At 40.8% G+C, this 16,599-nt stretch overlaps 1 protein-coding gene across 1 annotated transcript; it reads left to right on the top strand.

The window, feature by feature from the left end:
- The first annotated feature begins 724 nt into the window (after positions 1 to 724).
- On the top strand, positions 725 to 8,172 carry TMEM45A (transmembrane protein 45A). The gene is made up of 5 exons (XM_010194758.1): positions 725 to 928; positions 2,955 to 3,167; positions 3,895 to 4,079; positions 6,185 to 6,330; positions 7,765 to 8,172. The coding sequence occupies exons 1-5, from the start codon at positions 739 to 741 to the stop codon at positions 7,856 to 7,858; spliced, it is 828 nt and encodes a 275-aa protein (XP_010193060.1). The 5' UTR covers positions 725 to 738; the 3' UTR covers positions 7,859 to 8,172.
- Positions 8,173 to 16,599: the final 8,427 nt, after the last annotated feature.

Here is a 16,599-nt window from a genome sequence, read left to right as displayed (position 1 = left end):
CTCCTTCTCTGGAGACATTCAAAACCCTCCTGGACGCATTCCTGTGTGATCTAGTCTAGGTGATCCTGCTCTGGCAGAGGGGTTGGACTGGATGATCTTTCAAGGTCCCTTCCAACTCCTAATATTCTGTGGTTCTAAATGACTGTATAACACTGATCAACTAATAACCTTATCACTCGGGGTACTTGATGGGAATAACATGTATCTAGTTGTGGGTGCACAATTCACCCAACAAATACTGAGAATGCCTTGATGTTTGTAAATCATAACGAGATGTCTGGATTGAAATGCAAACCACAGTTTATTAGTGGATAGTTATCCATCAGGTTTTCTTTCAGTCAGGTATTGTCTTGATTTCTGTTTGTGGAGTAAATAAACATAAAAGGTGGAAGAACAAATTTGTGAATATTCATATTGTCTCTTTTGCTAGTGTAACTTCAATAGCATGACAGAGTGGCTTTTTTTTCCTCTCAACTTTCCAACAGCTGCTCTGCTGTTGGGGCACTTAATCTCGTTCTGCAAAGCTATGAAACTGGGGAGACTGGCTGGGTGTTTTGAACAGCTAGGGAAGAAAAATATACAAATTTATTGTTAAATAAAGTATGAGTGCTTAATTCAATGACACCCTTTTGATCCATGCAGGGAGTTACTTTAAAATTATGACCCACAGATTTCTCCTACTATTCCAATAATTGATCTTCATTTGTTGCATCCTCAGGTATCACCTGGCAGAAAACCATGGGCAATTTCAAAGGGCATGCCCTCCCTGGAAGCTTTTTCCTTCTTTTTGGCTTGTGGTGGTCAGTGAAGTATTCACTGAAGTATGCCTGTCGAAAAAACAAGAACATTTGCTATCTTGGTTCCAGAGCAGGATTTCAACGCCTGGAGTTTGTCGAGGGGATAATCAAAGCTGTGTTTGCCTTGATTGGTAAGTAAGGAGGACTTGGGGCAGACAACAAAAAGGCTGTGCTTCTTAACACTTTTTTTTTCCAATTTTGTTTTCTGATACAATGTATCTTATTCTGTTTTGATATTTTGTCCTTAAAACACCATGAATCTGCAAACTAGTGGGGCTACTGCTATTAATTACACACAACAGCTGTAACAGTTTCCATTCATAGTGCTCTACTGGAGCTTCTTTAAGGTCTAGTGACTACTTCACAGCAGGTCCATCTAAGTGTTTATGTGCTGTTCACTACTTCAGGGACGGAGATAAGATATTTAGGCAAGGAACTCTCATATGGAGACTGGGAGGACCAGGCCCTGGGAGCATTGCTTTTCTATTTTGAATCCAGCCATCTCAGATGTCAGTTGTCTCCACTGAGACATTATTGATAAAATGTATAAATGCAGATGCTTCTTCATTAATGTAATTCAAAAGTAAAAATATTCACAAAGAAAGAAAAAGACTGAACTTCAGATCTTATAGCTACAAGACTGTGGCAAAACTGGGATCATGTTTCTTCTTCTGTTGTGGACTGACCTGGATGCAAAATCACAGCCAACTGGAAGTCCCTAATTCTTGCTTACACTCCAGCATGCTATATATTAGCAATTTACCTTTATAGAGTAAGTAAATTAACTAACAGGGAACTAGGGGAACTCAGCATATATGGGTCACAAGTTGAAAGAATCTTAATTTTCAGTATTTTTATATTTTTAGATTCTATCTACTCTTCTTTAGATGCTCAGAGTTGCCTGTTGTCTAATCAATGTGTACCTATAAGTTGTGCAAAAATCTTCCTCATGCTTTTCCTTCCTCTGTATCAGTTAAGATACATCAGCACTAAATTGTTTTTGTGCAAAGAGTATATAGTCTGATAGGCCTTTAAAAGTTATTAAAACCTAAATAATAGCGTTCATTCTGAAGTTTGAGTGGAGACACCTTTCCTACAATTTTCCCAGTCAGTGACTAGATGTAGTTGGGCAGATAGAACACTTATGTAGTAGTTTTTATTTTCACCCTGAAACAAAAAGCTATTATTTTAATATATTGTAATTTCAACTACTTATACAGCAGGATGCCATCCCATAGTTTAGAAACAATATTATTACCTTTAAAATCTTAAAAGAACAACGTATTTTAAACCCTTCCCAAACTTCACTGATCATATAAAGTAACTCAAAGCAGCTCTCATCCTTTCTGGAGTACTGCAGCTAGCTAGTAAGACACCAAGGAACCAAGGTAAGGGAGGTGGTGGAGCAGCAATTCAGACACTAACTCAGTATATATTCTCATAGGACCTTTACTAACTCTGCATGGTGGAGGGATTTCCTTTTATGGCTTACAGGAAAAATCTCCTTTGAATTAAGAGTTTGAACTCTGCCATCCTGCATACTGCACAGTACTGAAATAGAAAATCTTTCTTTTGGGGACATCAGAATGTGTTAAACGCATGTTTGAACCACTGGGAGAGGCAGCTGGAAAATTCTGTCAGAGAACTACTACAATAGCAATTGTTTAAAAAATAAAAAAGCAGCACAGAATAGCCATCTCCATTTCCACTGCTAGAAATTGTAAGATGCAAGTAGTCCCACCAGGAGTGGAGCTGAAGCCTGATTTCCTCTGGCTTTCTCCTCTCTGTATTATGTGAGGCTTAATACATGCTTGAAATTACTCAGTGGTCTTTCCCTTAACAAAGCAACTTATTTAATCTCTTCTCCACCCACTTCCTATTTTCTTGAAAATTTATGTAAAAGTTAATCTCTTTGAATTCTCTCTACATTTTCATTTGAGTTTGGACAACACATAAAAAGCTACTGGGAATAGCTGGACTGGGAAGAAGGGATCAAAACATAGCAGTCACACAGAGCACTCCTCAGAAAGCCAGACTAACCCCTAAATTAACTGGTGTTAAGCTGCATGGGGATATATTGTTGCCTCTATAGTTTGTATCATCAGTCTATACCTTAAGCACCAGTACAAAGAGTTATGCCTTTTATTTCATGCACAGGAATGGTAGCTGAGCAGTTTGTTCCTGATGGACCTCATCTGAAGTTGTATAATTATGAGGAAAAGCACTGGGACCACTTGATGAACTGGCAGCACGCCACCATGTACCTTTTCTATGGCATTTCAGGGTTGGTTGACATCGTGGCTCATGGGACCAACGCATTGCCAGTGGCCATGGACAGGATGATGCTATCCTTAGCAGTGTTCATTGAAGGTGAGTTTACCTCTCCTTGCAGAGGTCTGTGTGAAACTTGCAGTGAGGTATCAGCCTTTGGTCTGGGATTCTCACATCAGCCTTAGAGAATGAGCTCCATGGGAGCTGGGCGTTGATCAGTCTTGGCCCTCCTCAAACTGCTGAGGGTTTGTCTGCATTGCATCCCAGAAGCTTTGTACAAGTGTACAGCTACAAATGTGTACACATTATAGAGGTGTATCTGTGCTTTCCAAACTAGCTCAGATAGCAACAGAAATGTTATGAGAATAGCAGCATGAGCCTGTTTTGGGTAAGTGCTCAGTAGCTCAAGCATGGCCTTCAACCTTTGTACTAACTTAGTATGCAAGTTGTTGGCTAAAGCCAGTGTGAGTGCATTTACCTGCACAGCAATTGCATGCTGGAATTGCACTGGCGACACACTCAATTTACATTTTCTGTGTGCACAGAGTATCTCATAGCATCCCTCGTTACACTGCAGAGACAGGAATGAGATTTTTTGTTAGCTTGTTTTAAATAAAAGGCGACAGTTTCAGCGTTCCATGAAATTTCCCTATCTGAGCTCAGGAGTGGAAGTACAGAGTACGCAGGCATCAGTTCTAAAAAACTGCTCTCAGTTTAGCTGAGAAGGTGAATTTGGCGTAAATGCCAAGGTTCGCTGTTTTCAAAAGCAGATAAGGGGAGATTAAAAGGAAAGAAAATATCAAACTGATCACTTAATTAATTCCAGGTTTTCTCTTTTGCTACCATCTTCATGGGAGAGCCATGCTGGATGTGCATGTTCATCAGCTATTGCTATTTGCTATCTTTGGAGCTGCTGTTTGCATATTTCTGGAAGTTTTCTTCCGTGGCAGTATTGTGCTAGAGATGCTCCGTACAAGCCTCTGCATATTACAGGGCAGCTGGTTCTGGCAGGTAGGTCACTTTTTTGACTTTTCTGCTTTAAGGATTTCTTCCTTCACCAATATTAGTCATTTACCCCTTTGCAGGTGTGTTACACTTAGATCTCAAAGGGCTTGGAAAACAGTGCACTCCTAATGTCCCTTTAGAGAGATAAAAGTATTTGTCATATCCATTTTACAGAAGAAGAAGCAGCCATTTTACTACTAGTACTATTTATCTGAACCAATAAAAAATCCAAGGTGGTTTCCTAGAGCTCTCCCTTGCTACAGCCATTGACCATTCCCTCTGATCCCTGTAACATCCTGTTCCAAATTCACCTGTCAAATGGCAGTGATTTTAGAGCCTGGCAGTATATGTTGTTCCTTATGAAGACAGTCTCCATGGTCAGCTGCTGGAGCAGTGAGTCGATGTCCAGCAGAGTACTGGACTCTGCAAAGCACTCATTGATGCTGCCAGGTTCAAAAGGTATTTAAGCTCCTGATCTCCATTAAGACACTGGGTGACGTAAAGCCTCCTGCTTTTCCAGTGCTCTGGAAACTGAGCAGAAGTAGTAATGGCAAAAAATCTGATATTTCAGGGATGTGGCTCCCAAAAGGACTCTTCAGAATGTATCCTCTATACCCTCAATTACTTGTGATTCTATCCAATTAATAGATATTTGAGAGCGACCCTTCCACTGCTGTCAAGACGAGTTTAATGAACTGCTGTGATCTTGTAACAAAGAAATAGGAATGCTAGTGCTGATGTGTGTTTCATCTTATAGTGGAGAACTGAGGTCACTCCAGTGATTTTTCTTTCCAGCATGTCTAGACTGGCTTTCCTTTTTTTATATGCTGGCCAGACACAATGAATAAAAATGTTTGCTGTTCCTTAGGAGAACTGGACACTCAGCACCAAATCAAATATTTAAATGCTTGCTCTGGCAACCAGACAGACCTCCAAAATGGCAGTATTTTTCTATAAGTGACCTTAAGTATCTTATGCTGCAGCACTTGGTGCTTTATTTTCTTGCTTGTAAACTTTTATTTAGTGATTTAAGCTTTATATAAAAAGAATTAGAGGCAAACATTTATTCTCTGTTGTCTGCCTAGTCTAATGTTAGAACAAGTTATTTCCTCAGCTCTGGAGACAATGTACTTTTTGTTTCAAAGTTAAAAAAATGAAGAACTAAAAATACGAGATATTTAAGTGTGGCTTTTTTCATACTTGCATCAGACTTCAACCATATGTGTGACTGAAAACCACATACTGGCTGCAGCATTACAAATTTGTAAAAGGTAAAGGGACTTTCTTTCTGCATCATCAACACTCTCATTCACTGAATTCTCTGCATGGAAATGCAAAATCCACTCCCTCCTTCCTCTTTCCTCTCCTCCTCTTCCCAGCTCCAAAATTCTCAGCTAAACTGCTGAGTGATGACTTTGAAGATTGTAAGGCAGTACAGAGGACTGGTGCTCGTCATGCAGACCCCTGTGTAGCCACAGGATTACTAAATTCCCAACTTATGCATTAATATTAATTTGATCTTTCCCAGCTCTGAATAAACAAAACAGCTGTGTATTTCACATAAACTTACAGCCTTGGGTGAGAAAGTTCCATTTTTACTTAATTTCAAAACCTGACCTTTTTCCTGCATGGCCCAGAAGAAAAAAACTTATGGCTCAACTTTATTTATTAATTTATTATTCATCTTCTGAACCATGTAACATATCCCCAGACGCTGTTGGGAAGAAGTGAGTCAGTGCAAATGACCAGGCAGATTTTCTGTTTGGTGACATGTTTGCAGTTCAGACCATACATGGCTGGGGATCACCCTCTTTCCTTACAGTGTGTAATCGTGATTGTTGCTGGACTTGTTAGGCATGGTCCTTAATTCTCCAGGCAAGAGCAGAGGGTCTCTGGGAATGGTTCTGCATCTTCAAAGGCATTTCAGCACAGAACTGTGTAAAATGATCCATCACATCTGAGTGTGGGTGCAAAATTGTGTTAATAATAACCATGGAAATAATCACCACTATAAGAAAACAAAATATCTGCCTTGTGATGAGTAGCATAAAACATGATATGACATAGGATACACATTGAATGTTTGCTAAGTATCTTTTATTTTATTACAGATCGGCTTTGTGCTTTATCCTCCAAATGGGAGCCCAGAGTGGAATCAGACAGATCATACTAATATGATGTTCCTGACCATGTGCTATTGCTGGCATTATGCCTTTGCTTTTCTTATACTTGCAGTGAATTACACAATTGTCAGCTGGTAAGTTACCTGCAACACTGAAACTTTGGGGACCTGTCTATTTAGTCTACCAAGGGCTTTATTTCAGAAAGGTTTCACCATCAACTCAAAAGATTTCACTTTTAAAGTAATTAATTGTCTTATAAGGTAAAATAAAAATAGATACTGCTAATCAATGAAGACAACATGACTTATTGCTTCAGTAGGAAGGGAAAAAACATTCATAAAGTACAGCTCTGACAGCATAATGCTTCTCACATAAAATTAGCTCTATTTGATAGTCTTCCACATTTGTAAGTGCATATAACATTAGAAGTAGGAGAGACTTCTTTTTCCTACAACTCTCCCAGTGCTCATCTCTTCTAATTCTAAGTGGTTTAGTCAGCAGTCTTCATGACTTAACTTTGAAGACTTTCACTTTGGACAGATTTCATTGATAGGCATTTCCTGTGGTCAGACCTGATTTCTTTTTCATTAGCCAATTTCATCTCCTAATTTCTAAAGTTAGGCCTTTTGCCTTGCTGCCCAGTGCTAATTCTAATGGAATTTCAACTGCAGTGTTAACTTGGTTGTAAAAATGAGTCATGTGTGATCACCTTCTGCCTGCAAGACCTTACAAAGCCTTTGCCTTCATTATCCTAAACATACTTCTCACCACTCGCTTTACGCCTACCATCCTAACAGCCTTATTAATCATGCTTTGGCTATATGTAGTTCTTGCAGTCTTGATTTGCACCAAGGAAGTGCCATGTCTTTCTGGATCTCAGTCAAAAAAGCACTGACACTCAAGTCTGGTTAACTGATTTGTTGTGTAAAGGATGGCCACTATAAAGAGGGTGACAGCAGTCTTACATCCCCTCTGATTCTGGATACAGCAGCTGCTCCAGCATCAGACGAGGCTCCCCATGTTGGTCACAGCATGCTGTGCAAAGCTCCCCTCTGTGTGGAGCTTGGCCAGACTCACTCTTCTTCACAGCTTTATATTCTTCCAAGTGGACACAGCTATTGGTCTTGTGCCTGCACAAAATTGAACTTTCTAGATGGTACACTGAGGTTTGCTTAAGATGTAGGCTCTTAGATGTGACCACAGGAACAAGATCTTACAAGTGGTACATACAGGTGCTATCATTACAGGCAGCACATACTAATGTCACAGTACATGCTTGTGTTGTATAGCAGTCACTCATGCTAAAATACAGGTATCTACAATCAAGGCCTGTGGTTAAATCAAAATAATTGAAATCACTATCATTGATAATGCTTGAAATTACTATCTCCTCTTTACAATGTCTTCCACAGTGGCCTGCTACAAGTCTTCATAAATCAGACACCCTTGCTCCCTGATGAGATGCAAGAGTTACACAGTTATTTTACCATATAAAAATGGCCAGATGAGCCTTTCAGTTGCTATTTGATTTCTAAAATGTGTGATGGTTTTTTTGTTGTTGTTTCCAGGGTGGTTTGTTCAAAGGTCAAACAGTCCCAGTCCATGGAAATGGGATTACTGAAAACATCTGAACGAGATCAGGAGTCAGAAGATGAAATTTAGTATGAATATGGCTTGACTAGTTCACCTACTTAGGATAATTAGGCTAATTGATACCTCATTTCTAGATTTGTTTGCCATCTTATTCATTCTTTACTACAACTTGCTATGCAAATATCACCCCCAAGTACTGTCTACATTTACACAGTTACGTCTTTATTTGCAGAGGGTAAGCTTGGTATCAATTTGTGGTGGTTGCACTAGTACCTTGCCTATCACATGTTTCAGAGAAAACCAGACTAATATTAGACAGACTAGGGCTGGATGAGGTGGCATGATGAAGTCTGTGTATTTGCCTCGTTAAAACCTAAGCAAAAAATTATCCAGCTGCTGCTGAATAGATTGTTAAGTTTCCATAGTTAGGGTGTCCAAATAAGTGCATTTGTTGCCCTGCAAGTAACTGCATAAATAAATGCACAGACTGGGAAAAAAGTAGAACAAGATAAAAAAATCAGAGTATTACAGCTCTCTTGTATAACACATTCCTGTCTCTGCTTGTGACTTTATGCTAAATGGAAAGAACTACTCACAAACCCATTCAGCATTTCTTTGAAAAGCATGTGGTATGTCCCCTCCAACAGAGATACTACCAAGCTTGGTAGGAGGACCAAACAGGTATATGACGATCAAAAGCCATTGCAGTTATTCAGTCACATGCCTAGATAGTCCTGACTCCCTGCTATCATTTGACTTTGAAAGGCAGCCAAGTGTCTCTGCATCTCCTCAGTGCCTGGAGCAACTTCTTTTCCAGATATGATGAGAGGTGTCCAGTTGGGCAGTGCTCAGACGCAAAGCCAGTTGCTTTCCCACAGTTACCTCCTTTCCTTTGGTGAAATTTGTTGGATTTCTGCAGGGTTCATAGCAGACCTCCAACTGGACCCAGCACCTGGGTCAGGAGCAGGTAATGCTGATCTGTGGGCAGGATGAGACAGATTTACATCCTTTTCTCTGTCCTGCCCTTGCAAGTGCTGGGCAGCCTGCACAGTGCTGCATGGTGAACTGTGGGAGGGCAGATGTTGCCTTCATAGTAGCTCCACAGCAGTAAGTGAATTAAAAAAAATATTGTTTATAATTGCATTTATTTTCTCCACCAAAACTGAAGTCTTGATTTGGTGAAAAGCAGGGTGCACTCCCCAGCACTCAGTGTCGCTTGGGATGTTCTTCAACCTCAACAAAACAGAAATAACTGACACGTGGCAAAAGACATCAGAAAATGATGCTGTATATAAGCATACTTCCCCTAAGAGGCAGACTTCTGAGGCACCAGTCCATCTCTCTGAAAGAGATCTTCAGAAAGTACTTTACTTCTCAAAGGCAGGAACAACGCACGTTTCTTCACTGGTTTTCTTGATAAATATATTTAATAGCGTACATTTATTAAGGTGCTGTATCTTTTAACTAAATGAATAACCTAAGCAGGAAGAAAAGCATGATAAACTGGCAGAGATTTCATATGTCTTCTTAGAAGACTTCAGTTGGTAGTTAAAAAAATTATTTTAGATCTTTGCCAAATATTGTGAAATGATACTTGTAACCAGGTGTCAGATTATCCAGATGAATCTACTTTGGAAAGCAAAAATAGTTGCCTAATGTACATTTCTGCATTTACAAATGTAAAATGGGAAGCTGCAGATTGCTTGCCAAAGATCATTGCTTTTTCTTAATAATTGTTTGCCCTTCTTCAGTGCCTTTCTCTGAAGGGTCTTGGAGATTTTAGCAAACATTAATGAAACCTGTCTCAGGACTTCCTTGTGAGCTAGGTTTTGGTATGGCATTTTTGTAGCTCTGTGTCTCAGCTTTACAGTGGTCTCACTGTAAACTCTGAATTAATTTGTATTTACTCTGGTCTGCAAATCTAAGACTTGAGTTTCATTACTGTGGTTCCATTAAAATCAGATTTTCTGTTGGCATAAGTCACAAGGAAGATCCATGGCTTTGCTGAGGAGCTTGCCTGTTGACTGCAGCAGGGATACATAGGTTAGCAGGTCACTACACCCAGCTATAACCTTATCTTAATTGTGCCACATCGCTCTTGTATCTGAATTGTTGGGACTTTTTTAAAGGGCAGACTTTTTTCCTATTAGCATGACTGGGACATAAAGCTTCTGCAGTGCTGAGCAGTGAAGACAATGGTTATGTATCAAAGAGAACTTGGGGATTATTACAGAAGTCCATCTGGATAAGCCAAAATCAGTTGAAGAAGTGAGCCTCATGGGATTCAATAACCTGAGAGAGCTGTGAACATAAAGGTTGCTTAACAAACTATCCTTTTGAAAAACCTGCATTTCATAAACAAAAAGTGCCAGCACTCGAATGTGATGGCCAGAAGAGCGGCTACCTGCTGTGGTTCTTCCTGTGACCACCTCAACCTGGTGACTGTGACTCTGCCTCTGTTCTTACCTACATCCAGCAGTGGCTGCAGGTCTGTGCATTTTCATGGGAGAAAACCTGAACAGGGCTCACCTGCTGAGAGGTAGCACCCGTATCTCCCTCTGTCTCCATGCTGTGAATCTCCTGTAAACAATCAGAGAACTGGACGAATAAGCCCATCAGACACAACTGCTGGTTCTGGTGTAACCATGCTTAGCAAAGATGCCTTTAAAGAAGCCCAGTCTGGAGGCTAATGCAGTCTGTGACACAGAACTGCAGGGCAGGCTTCTTACAGAAACACTCTTTTTGTGGAAGAGAAGGTGGCATTGTATCATTAAGCTTGAAGAAATGTAAGGAAAAGCAGATCCTTAAGCCTCAAAGAAACAATAGTCTCTTGAATTTAATTTTTAATATTTACAATCCATGCAGAGTGAGTGTCATAGTGGGGTTTTGTGCCTGATGTATTTTTGGTGCCACAATGGAAAGAAACACCCTGTTTCGGGCTGGGGGGAGGGGCGAGGTTGCTGCGCAGAACACCTGACCCATTCTTCTCAAGCATTGTTCAGAAGAGATGCCCAGGAACAGTAAGGTACCTATTACAGTGAAAAAGGTACAGTCTTTCAGTTTCAGTAGCAACAGATTTTGCTTGAGTTGAATGAGTGGAAGGAAGCTTGACAAGTTTACAAATGCCACTCAGAAAAAGGTCGCTGCTCTCAAGAAAATTTAAGTTATTGTTAAATATTGGTGCTTTTCAAAAACTATATGGTACTTTATAATAGACAAGATATGCCTGTAATTTTATTTAAATAAAATTGATTTATTCATCTAAGATGCTTGTCATGTTTTCAGGTCAAAAAAATATAGCCATTTGTGTGGATGGGGTGGGGTACACATGTTACTTTCATAGCCCACCCAGACATTTGAATGAGTTGGACTCGAATTCAGGAAAGGCCAGTCCTGCCTTATCAAATTCACTTGAGTCTACTATTTAATTACGCTACATCTAATTAATTACAACACAGGTGAAAACAACTCTTTTTTTAGGCCTGGGCAGTAGAACTTCACAGATCCACAAAAATCAAATGCTAGGGGAAAAGTGGTCCCAGACTTGGATCTCATCTCCTGTGTCATACATGATGGAGCAGTCAGCAAGCCAAGTAAACAGAACTGTATGACTGTTTAATAATAGAAGTATTTAGGATTTTGACTTTGCTCCTTTTTTTCTTTAAATAAAAAAAACCCAAGCATTTTCTGCTGTAAGATGAAAATGCATTCTGAAAGAAAAAGCTGAAACACTTGAAGAAATGCTTGCAATTACAGGTTTTGTCCTCTAAATATTTTTCACCAGTTTTAAAAATTAAAATTAAGGACCATACTTAACAAAAAGTAGGAAATAATTTTGGCCACTCTCAGACTGCATTTTGGGGATAAATTGATTATTCATTAAAGATTACATTTCCATGGCTTACTTTCATCATTCCATGGATTTGATACCACTTTGCTACGTATTAGACAAAGAGTGGATTTTTGTCAACTATACAGAACTTTGAGTGGGATGCACTTACCCATACATAAGAAAACTTCTCAATTTCTCCAGGACTGGGGAAGGGAGAGAAAGTCAGTTCTTCCTACTTTCCCTTTGAGGTTGCTGAAATAGTCACATAAGACTTCTGAAAACTACCAGTCAGAAATCTTAAAAATCTAGAAGTAGCTCTAAATGAACCAAGTGGGGAAACAACTGGTTTGCATTAGAAAATTAAATGTACCAATGTTACTGTACCCCCTGGGGCTGGGGCTGGGGTTTGCTATCTCCAACTACAATGACAGTGTGACTGCCTACTCTCATGGTTGACCTCAAGGAAAACCCAGTGACAGGCTGCATGCCCCGTCCCATTCAGGCAGTTGTGTAAAATGCATGTTTTGGCATTAGCTCTGTGTAAGACAGACCAGTTTCAGTGTGTGGCAGAGGCTCATCTCACAATCGAAAAGTGTTTCCACCCATGGGGATGGCTGGGGACCTCATGGTTGCATTGATGTTGAGGTGAGGCACGGAGGGAGGCACTCACACGTGGTTTGGGAAGTTTGGTCTTGGGATGGTGCTGTCTGAGCCCAATAGAGCTTGCTCAATTATGTCAGCAGGCTGCAAAGGAGTCTGTAACCCAAAGGGAAGGAGGTTGAAACCTCCCTGCGTCTGACCAGGGAACAAGATGTCCTGAGGGGAAAAGAGCATCTCTGAGATGGCAGCTTAAAGGCAAGGCTGCTCCTGCAGTTCCTGGATCTCTGTCCACACTACCAGCTGCACTTATATTAGCATTTTAATTTGGATTAAAAGAGATCTTTGGACCTCACTCACTAGTCTTAACTCAAGCATCGTGGTTTGCGTCATGGAGAGAAGTCAGAGCGTGGGAACTAGAGTCCCTTCACAGGAAACTAAGTTCTGTGGTGCTCTCCAGCATTGCACCTTGTGTGCTCCAATTAAATTTAGCAGTGCAAGGCATTTCAGTCCTACAGGTTCACTCATCCTTAAAAGCTGAGGCACTAGAACACTTTGGTGTATCTGGTACTTTATAGCCCTGCTCCTACATGGTTCAGTTCCTCTGAACTACAGCGGCTGGGGTAGGAGTTACTGGTACAAAAGTCAGTGGATTAACACAGAGTGGTTGTTATAAAAAAAAAATCTATTAGCATTTGCAATAGTAGAAATGAGTCTGACTCCCAGGGACTGCACAACAGCAGCATACCTGTTGAAAGGGAGAAAGATGACTGGAAAACTGCTGGACACCTTCCTTTATGCTCTGTTCTAGGTAAAATATGTGCTTGCTCAAAACATGTGGGAGTAAAAAGCCTAGTATTTGTCAAATAAGGCATAAATAGTCCTCAGATGACTTTTTCAGAACAGTAATTTCTAACACCTTGCTATGCAATAGTTGCAATTCATGGATTTCTATATTTGATACACTTCTTAGAATGAAAACATATTTTAAAAGTAGTTGAAAAACATAATTATAAATATTATAGCAATCTTTGCGATCTGATTCAGAAAGAAAGCTCTTGTATGTAGACCACTGTCATCTAATTACAAAACATTCTGCAGGAGGTGGTACCTAAGAGGTCAATATCACTGTAAAGGCATGAAATTGGAGCAGAAATGTTTACATCTACAAGCTGTGGTTACCAGTCACTGCCGCTCTGAGAAGGAGAAAGAAGAAATGGAGACTGCAGATCGCTACAACTGAATAGCAATCAAGCAACTAGGAATCACTCCCACCATGCTAAGACTACGGCAGGGTAAGCTGTGTTCATGGTATGCGGCATTCCAGTCTGCCTCCAGCGTTATATACCAGGGACAAGGTTCTCAGACACAATCTAGGATTTTTATGACTCCTGTGCAGCAGACCCAGGAGCAGTAATGCTGATTCTCAGCTCCTGATGGGCATGGCAGCAGGGTCAAAGCTTGCACTGCTTCGCTGGAATTTTACTGGTTTGTAACTCCGACTCAGCCAGATGCAGTTGACACATATAAAAGGTCAAAGACGGTGTTTACTGCTAACACTACACTTCATTCAGGCTCAAAAACAAACAAAAAAAGGAAAATAAGTAGCATCTGGTTCTAATTAAGGCTCAAAAGAAAATGAGGAAAGCAGAAGAAACATACCTAGTCACTCAAGAACAGTTCTGTCTCCCTGCAGCTGCATCACATATACAAATTTGCAAGTAATAAGGTTTTCTTTCAGTTGGATTATTCTATCACATAAACATGATTTAATATTTTAATAAATAAAAGTGTACTATCCTTTAGGATGTATTTACTGATTTGTTTTGTTTTGCCATGTGGTTCCTTATGCCATTTTTTTGCTTTAAGGTTCATATAAAATATTCATGTGAGGTTAGAAGTTCCCGTTTTTTGCTCACTCTCCTACTTCCACCTCCCAGTTAACAAACTGTCTTCCATTTGCAAACCTGGGCTTGTAACCCAAGGTTTTGGACTCACAGTATTTTATATATCTTAATACCAGATGCTGCTCAATGACATCCATGATGATGTTAACTATGGAAAGGAATGAAGCAGGGATGTTATTTCCATTGAACAGAAAGGACAACGTCAGTAACTACAAGAAATAATTCTTCTTTCCTACTTTGTTATTTTAAAATCCCTGCAAGTATGTAAAGCCCCTGCTATCATCTAGCAGCATTTCTTCTACACCATACCTGCGGTTCAGAAGCTGAGTATGCTTTTAATATACTGCAAATCTCAGAACTGGTGCTATATTGTATTCAGCTTAACTTAACATTGCTGATCTATTCTGTGACTCAGTTTCCTCATCTGCAAGATCCAGTCTGTCCAAATCACACTTGGTTCTGCTTTGCTCTGTACAAGTCCTGCACAGGGACAAGCACCTTCCTGTATGACTCTTAGAACCAGTTTTAAACTCTTGGCCCTTCTAACCCCAGAAAAGCAAACATTTAACTGCTTATGGCAAGAGGCTGTAAAGTAATTACATGTGCAAAGGTACTAAGCATTCTTTGTGAAAGGGACAAGGAGGAGATGTTTCTCTCCATCGGAGCATTGCTGTTGCTCGATGTTTTGACAGCAGTGAGATGTTTTGACAGCAGGCCACGCAGCTGTCAGGCTGCCAGGGTTTGACTGGGTGACTCTGCAAATGCTGTGGGATGGCTGGGCAGTGGGACACATGCTGGGGCCATCCCTGGAGCTGTGCCATCCAGCCTCTACCCACAGCTGCTCTCACTGGACACAGGGGGCATCTCTGCTGCCCTGACACACAGAGCCCCATTTCTGCCCCTCTGATGAAGAAAGCCTGCAAATGACTGTGCAGTCCCCTGGGGGGGATTTGCAGTTTGTAATTTTATTGAGTTAAAAGGCTCAAGCATCCCCTCTGTGCCAGGATGATGGCTGTTTCCTCCCATCCTCCAGCTCCCTCCCACCCACCAGCTGCATGCCACAGCCCCAGCACCCTCCTCACGCTGCTATGCCTATCTAGCACTGAGGACCTTCTCCCTTCTCTGTTTTCTGTACTAATGAGAATAACACAGAGAAAGAAAAGATCTAGGACAAGAGACACACTGCTAACCCAACTGCTACCACAGGTGGGAAGGCAGATCCCCAACCGGACAGGGCTGCACCCAAGGGACAGCAAACTGCCAAACAGCCCTGTCCTGACTGCTAATTTGTCCCAGTACCTGTCACTGGTATGATGGCACAGCCTATCACTAACAAAAAAACCTCAGTGAGCAAACTGTTAAACATTCGGAAGTTCGAAGAAGCGTATTAACAATTTTGGAGCCCGTGTTTGTAAATGTAATCTAAATTTTTTCAGCATTTCCTCAGTCTTCCCTGTCTTTAGGTGCTTTCCTCAGTACAGGGAACGGTATGCATAGATGTACTTTATCTTACTCCTCTTTTTCTTGATAAGAGGAAAAAGCATCGTAATAATCTGTAATGTGTTAAAGATACAGTAGTGTCTAGAAGTACCAGTAGCTGTATCAGTAGTATCTAGAGGCTAGACCATTAGGCTACACCCCAGGAGAACTGAGCCCTTTCTGAATGGATTTCTGTACATCCTTGGCATATCACATCAGGTTTTGAAGCCCCGTTTCTAAAGTTGAGACAGAAGTGTTTCAAGAATTAAAAAAGCCAAGCAAACCTTCTTTCCTCACTAATGAAGAACACAATGTAAAAGCAATGTGCTGTACCTACTCATATTCTGGGGATTCATCCACTGATCACTGACAGTAAAAAAGACGGTGTTTATTCCAATTAGTTATTTAAATAGCTCTGTTTGTGTCTTCAGTTTGACTCTGATATTAATCTCTTAGCTTTTGATTTGTCAGTGGGAGACAGTCTAGCATACAGAAGATGATGCTGGTTTTGGCAGTTCTGGTGGTGTTTTCTTTCCACTTCACATTTTACTTGTGACTTTTACCTATTTTGTGTTTCTTCCTCTGTCCCCATTCCTTTCTGGATGCATCAGATGTCCTCGGAATTTGCAGACACAGATTTTATTCCCAGTTGTGTCAGTTGCCTGCTGAGTGACCTTATTTAATGGTGGAGGTGCACAGAGGGGATGCAACTGCCTGTCCATTCAAATGTACGTAGTATGGAAATGCCATTTACTCTCCTGAAAGTGTGTGCCAAGTGCTTGATCTAGGCCAGCCCTAATACAGTCAGCATTTCCACCTCTCAGCACAAGAGGAATGTTGCTGCAGAGGACAGATGTCCTTCTCCCCTTTCCACTGCCTCCTCCCTGGGTCCTGCCTGGCCTTCCTGCTGCAGAGCCTGCTGGTTATGGCTGTGCTAGCAGATGAGGCTTCACAACAGGAATAATCCCCTGGGTGCCAGCACACTGCCTGGCAGA

The sequence above is a fragment of the Mesitornis unicolor genome, unplaced genomic scaffold (genome assembly GCF_000695765.1).
Source record: "Mesitornis unicolor isolate BGI_N332 unplaced genomic scaffold, ASM69576v1 scaffold10841, whole genome shotgun sequence".
Lineage (NCBI taxonomy): Eukaryota > Metazoa > Chordata > Aves > Mesitornithiformes > Mesitornithidae > Mesitornis > Mesitornis unicolor.
The sequence above is the reverse complement of the archived record's forward strand: the minus strand, read 5'-3'. Positions and strand labels throughout refer to the sequence as shown.